General features: G+C 41.1%; 1 protein-coding gene across 2 annotated transcripts in view; it reads right to left on the bottom strand.

Moving 5' to 3' along the window:
- Positions 1-504: 504 nt before the first annotated feature.
- wdr37 (WD repeat domain 37) overlaps positions 505-4860 on the bottom strand; it is a 22260-nt gene continuing 17904 nt past the window's right edge. For both annotated transcript variants that reach the window (XM_034862022.1, XM_034862023.1), the window contains exons 12-14: positions 3274-3408; positions 1705-1819; positions 505-1628 (exon numbers count right to left, since the gene is read on the bottom strand). In XM_034862022.1, coding sequence (XP_034717913.1) covers positions 1497-1628; positions 1705-1819; positions 3274-3408 — 382 coding nt within the window. In that variant the 3' untranslated portion in view covers positions 505-1496. The remainder of the gene's footprint in view (positions 1629-1704; positions 1820-3273; positions 3409-4860) is intronic.

Here is a 4860-nt window from a genome sequence, read left to right as displayed (position 1 = left end):
AAAGTAATTCTTTAAAAATCATGTCCTGCTGTAAACATGGAACACGGCAGAGTTGCAGTATCATTTGAAATATTGACAACAAAATCTGGAAATATGGAGGCTGGCTGTGAATTGAAAGCATCAAAGGTGGTAGGCAAGAACTTGAGTCTTAAAGGGACTGTTCGGGTTTTTTGACATGGGGCTGAGTGTATTACCTAGAGTAGATGGCGGTCAGCACCCCCCCAGTATGGAAAAGCAGAGGGCTGTCGGGCGCCCGGGTAGCTCAGTTGGTGGAGCATGTGCCCATTTATAGGTTTAAACTCCGGCCCGCGGCCCTTTGCTCCATGTCATTCCCTCTCTCTCTCCCCCCTTTCACTTCTCCAACTGTCCTATCAATAAAAGACCTAAAAAGCCCAAAAGTAATTTCTAAAAGGGCTATCTGAGGGCAGGGGAACGCTGTGATAATATTCTAAATATAGCGTACACTTAAACTGATATTGATGTTTTTATGTGGCCATTTTTTAGAGTGGCCTAATTACTAAAAACTGGGGGAGCTGCCACCTGTACTAATGTCAAACACTGACTATGGATCAGTACTTCATACAATCCCAAGAATCTGAACAATCCCTATAAGGAGTTAGACCTTCAGACAGGACAGCAGATCCAGTTTGAGACATTTTGTGACAATTAAATGAACCATGCTGCGCAGCATATTATACGCTGTGTTCCATGATAAAGATTTCAGGTCTAGACTAGACTAAAAGAATAAAAATATTTCACAGAACCAAGCTACGTCTGCCAAACTCCACTTTTAAAAGGTAGATAACTGTAAGACACTTAATCCATGAAACAGCAACAACCTGCAACACAGGTCACTTAATCAGGCCACGACATAATATTTACATACAAGTTCTTTCTATGATATTCTACACACTCTACTGGCCTTTTAATTGTTCTCTCACATCTTTACAAGTAACATTTGCAAACCGAGATTATCTACATGCAATAGCAACCATTCAGCAGTGACTAAACAACAGTGATGTGAACAGCAGCCCATGACTGTGGAGTCATATCTATACTTTTACATTATAAAACAGAAAAGGCTAGGAATGAAAGAATCCGCCTAGCCGTGTCACGAGTCACAACGCATGCTAAATATGTGAAAGGGTCAAATAAAGGAGATCAACTCTGTGGCCTTGCACTCACTTTGACTTCAAAATGTTGGAACCGTTTCAGTCTTTAACACCAAGAGATGTACTGCAGGATTGGACAGCAGATGTGTATGCTAAATGACGGAGTAATCCATCCATTGAATATGCTCTTATCAATCAATATTAATAGCTGCATCCGCAAAAGAAACACGCAGCAGCTGAAAATCTGTGAATTACTAAAATCTTTCACTGGGTAAACACTTAAAAAATTCTAGCATGTGCGAGGCCACAGATTACATTGTTCTGTCTCCTACTGTTTCTGTTGTGTGTGTGTGTGTGTGTGTGTGTGTGTGTGTATCAGGGGTATCACTTCTCCTGGAGCAGGGCGGGGATGTTGATGTTCCAGCCGATGGCCTGTCGGTCGAAGCCGCAGGTGAACAGGTTGCACGACTGGTTCTCTTCATTCCACGCTGTACAACACACCATCCGCCGGTGACCCTGCACACAGACATTTCAAATGGTTTTAATGACGCTGATTGACTGATCAAACACACACCTCCATGTCCTTTCTTACCATTCTGTTGCTGCGTGGGAGTCTGGCCAGCCTCACTCCACTCATGTCAAACAGTCGTACTTGGCGATTGTCGTGTGGCAGAGCGATGATCCTCTGGTTGGCAGAGACGCTTATCCTGAACGATCAAATAAAGTTTACTTTGAATCTGGATCACAGTTTGTTTAATACTTCTAAATAAACTCTACTAAGCTCTCCTGGACAATTGCACTCAGGACCTTTATTCTACACTATGTCACGTTTTGAATGATTTGGTAACAGGAGTTAACTGCATGGTGGTCCACACTAGATTTACAGAAAAGGCCCAGCGCTGACATCTACTGCCCCTGGAACCTGTACTCCCAAACTGGCACTCAGGCATAAATACTACCAAAAATGGCTAGTAGTTCTAGCGTTGGACTACTGTATAGAGACAGAGCGCATGGCGTCATACTTTGAAAGCCACACCCACTGTGGGGGAAAACAATTGGCGCCACAAAGTACGCAAAACTGTAACAAAGTGTCTGTCGCTAGCTAAAAACAACTGATTTAAGCATGTCAAAGGATTATTTTAGCAACCTATGTCTACTAGAGAGGAAGCTAAAGCACTTCAATTCTATTTATAGGATCAAACATCAGAGTTATCTCAAGAAACTTTCCAGAGTAGGTCTAGACCAGCTCTATAATTTATAAAGACCCAACAATTCCAACATTTTCCCCAAAGCAAGCATCTAGTGCAACAGTGGCAAGGAAAAACTTAAGCAGAAACCTATATCCACTATAACACAAGTTATATACGGTGTACAAAATGCTTTAGCTCAACTTACAGAAATATAGTTACCCTAAAACTGAGATTTGAATATTCGACTCGGTCACTAAATGCTTGCTGCACACATAAGGTTGGGCATAAGCCTCCTGCTGACTCCTCACATCTGTATCAACTTTAGTTTTTTCATAAAAGTTCATATAAAAACGTAGTTGGGACTTCTTTACCTGACATGCAATCTACCACACAGCACCTTTTAGGTACTTTTCTGGTGTTTCCTAGCAGACTGAATTGACAAGGAGGCACCTTCACGCTATTCAAAGACAATGGAGGGTTGTTTTCCCACCGTTGGGGGCGGGACTTCCATGCGCTGTGTCTCTATGCAGGACAGGACAGTTGATAGTGGGGTCTCACTGATCATAAATCCTAAAGGACGACAGTGGGCTTTAAAAATAACACAGCAGCCTGGCCACGACGCCAACAATACTCCTCTCCCTTATCAACAAGCGTATTATTGCAACTTTTTGACCTAACTTTTTAAAAGAAGAAATTCAAGGACTTACATTCTTATCAGAAGTTTAAAACAGCACATTAATATTGATCATGTGCCAATACTTTGGCTACTGTAAGCCCACATCAAAATAAGTAACCTCCAACCAAAACTCTAAACTCAAAGTCCATTTAGTAGTTGATCTGGAGCGTTCGATCCCATCACATGATCATGAGCAACCAACAGTCGTCGTGTTGTTGTAGATGTTCAAACTTCCAATCACAAATGCGCCCCCGGAGCCTGGCTCTCACCCAGTTGCTTTCCTTCTTTCACCTACCTGTTCACAGCTGAGTCGGTGCGGATGGTTGCTATAGGCGACCTCATGTTCTTCAAATCCCACACCTTGACGGTGCGATCGTCACTCCCTGAGACCACATTGTCACCCACTGTGAACACTGCCGACGTCACCGTGCTACAAAAGATGGACAGACAGACAGACACACACACACACAACGAGAGGCCAGTTGTTACATAAAGAATGTAAAACGTGTTCAAACTGAGTCACACTGTACTCCACAATCCAATTTAAGTACAGTGACAAAGGATGATAGGCACAAAAGTACAGCCAAAGTACCTCAAGTTCTCCCTATTAAGGAAAAGGAAGAAAGTTTAGATTGAGTATTATTTATAGCCAGTGTAGTCACCCTCTCTCACAGACGCTAGAAATACTCATACACCTGAAAGATAAGACCGATGTGTCACAGACAGTGATATGTCAGGAATCCTTAGGAGCACTGACACTCGAAGTAAGAGAGGATGTATCAGGTACAACTTTGGAAAGATAACACTGTGATGTTCTTCATTTAATAAGTGATTCTCCAATTTAAAACATTACAATGTATCACCTTCACACTGGAGAAAAACTAAATAAAGGCAGGATCACACTGGAGCTGCGTTCAGGAAAACAAAAACTCGATGGGTTAAATAAATAATGACTTCAAAGTGTTGACACCAGCAAGTTGTCAAGACGGCGTGAAAGATGCTTCTCCCTTTGCTCTCTAATCTCTGATCACCAATTTGTAATCCTATCTGGCGGTTTCTTTTTCTCTTTTAATACAATCTGGATATACTTTTTGCTATTGTGGAAAATAGCCCGCACAACTCCAAATCTTAGACAGTATATCAGGTGCACGGCAGTGACCAAGACTGAAGAAAAAAATAGAAAAAAACTCTGGCACTCACAGATAAGTAATCTTCTTATTTAATGTGGGTTGGTTTTCTTCCATATACAAACGTAAATATTTCTTCATATCACAATTTCTACGTTTTGAGTTTTACTAAGTTAATGGAGAATGTTAGTATTCATCCGCCTTTAAGTTTCCATTTTTTAATTATAATTTAAATGTACCATGAAGGACTTTTTATCCAAGTCGTCCAATCCTTGTTCAATCAGCACTAAACCTCAATTTCCATTGGAAGCAACTGAAAGCTGATAGCAACTGTACTGTACAAGCATTACACATATAGGCAACTTAATATTCAGGATATGGAAGTATCTACTGTATATATAATGTGTCTGTATAGTATGGTATAAGAACTTACATGAGGTATTTGGCACATGTTAATATTATCCAAACAGTAACACAGTATATGGTATATATATTTTGTTATTTCTGGCCATAGCTGCCTGAATTTTGCTAACCGCCAGTAGTTTAATTTAATTTTAATAATTTGAATATGTTTATTGATCCCCAATGGGGAAATTACAATTTACACTCTGTGTCCACACTTTGTTAGTTATCACACACAGTCCTAAACTACACACACACACACTCAGGATCTATACATGCACTAATGAGAGATGTCAGAGTGCGTGGGCTGCCAGTTGAACCAGCGCCCTGAGCGGTTGGGGGTGGGGGGGGGG

This window comes from Etheostoma cragini, chromosome 22 (assembly GCF_013103735.1).
Source record: "Etheostoma cragini isolate CJK2018 chromosome 22, CSU_Ecrag_1.0, whole genome shotgun sequence".
NCBI classification, from domain to species: Eukaryota; Metazoa; Chordata; class Actinopteri; order Perciformes; family Percidae; genus Etheostoma; species Etheostoma cragini.
Note: the sequence above shows the minus strand (reverse complement) of the source record. Positions and strands in the feature narration are given on the sequence as shown.